We start from the raw sequence: 1,073 nt of genomic DNA on the forward strand, positions 1-1,073 counted from the left end.
ACATCTGGGACCTGTCCAACATCCGGGACCTGGTGGGACCTGTCTAACATCCGGGACCTGGTGGGACCTGTCCAACATCCGGGACCTGGTGGGACCTGTCTAACATCTGGGACCTGGTGGGACCTGTCCAACATCTGGGACCTGTCCAACATCTGGGACCTGTCCAACATCTGGGACCTGTCCAACATCCGGGACCTGTCCAACATCCGGGACCTGTTGGGACCTGTCGAACTTCGGGCACCTGGTGGGACCTGTCCAACATCTGGGACCTGGTGGGACCTGTCTAACTTCTGGGACCTGGTGGGACCTGTCCAACATCCGGGACCTGGTGGGACCTGTCTAACTTCTGGGACCTGTCCAACATCTGGGACCTGTCCAACATCTGGGACCTGTCCAACATCCGGGACCTGTCCAACATCCGGGACCTGGTGGGACCTGTCTAACATCTGGGACCTGGTGGGACCTGTCCAACATCTGGGACCTGTCCAACATCCGGGACCTGGTGGGACCTGTCCAACATCTGGGACCTGGTGGGACCTGTCTAACATCCGGGACCTGGTGGGACCTGTCCAACATCCGGGACCTGGTGGGACCTGTCCAACATCCGGGACCTGGTGNTCCAACATCTGGGACCTGGTGGGACCTGTCCAACATCTGGGACCTGTCCAACATCTGGGACCTGTCCAACATCTGGGACCTGTCCAACATCCGGGACCTGGTGGGACCTGTCTAACTTCTGGGACCTGGTGGGACCTGTCCAACATCCGGGACCTGTCTAACATCTGCGACATGGTGGGACCTGTCTAACATCCGGGACCTGGTGGGACCTGTCCACCATCCGGGACCTGTCCAACATCCGGGACCTGGTGGGACCTGTCTAACATCCGGGACCTGGTGGGACCTGTCTAACATCTGGGACCTGGTGGGACCTGTCCAACATCTGGGACCTGGTGGGACCTGTCCAACATCCGGGACCTGTCCAACATCTGGGACCTGGTGGGACCTGTCCAACATCTGGGACCTGTCCAAAATCCGGGACCTGGTGGGACCTTGCTAACATCCGGGACCTGGCG

The 1,073-nt window shown here is 60.0% G+C and overlaps 1 protein-coding gene across 9 annotated transcripts in view; it reads right to left on the reverse strand.

Annotated features, from left to right (window-relative positions):
* Positions 1-6: 6 nt before the first annotated feature.
* LOC106941822 (melanoma-associated antigen D1-like) overlaps positions 7-1,073 on the reverse strand; it is an 11,023-nt gene continuing 9,956 nt past the window's right edge. For 2 of the 9 annotated variants that reach the window (XM_015024947.1, XM_015024942.1), the window contains 4 exons: positions 864-957; positions 680-771; positions 326-593; positions 8-195 (listed from right to left, as the gene is read on the reverse strand). In XM_015024947.1, coding sequence (XP_014880433.1) covers positions 44-195; positions 326-593; positions 680-771; positions 864-957 — 606 coding nt within the window. In that variant the 3' untranslated portion in view covers positions 8-43. Of the gene's footprint in view, positions 196-269; positions 618-679; positions 772-863; positions 1,040-1,073 lie in introns of those variants that run through there. The other 7 variants (XM_015024948.1, XR_001423465.1, XM_015024944.1 and 4 more) reach the window with 7 other exon arrangements.

The sequence above is a fragment of the Poecilia latipinna genome, unplaced genomic scaffold (assembly GCF_001443285.1).
Source record: "Poecilia latipinna isolate Pla-1442-1.1 unplaced genomic scaffold, P_latipinna-1.0 Scaffold3885, whole genome shotgun sequence".
NCBI classification, from domain to species: Eukaryota; Metazoa; Chordata; class Actinopteri; order Cyprinodontiformes; family Poeciliidae; genus Poecilia; species Poecilia latipinna.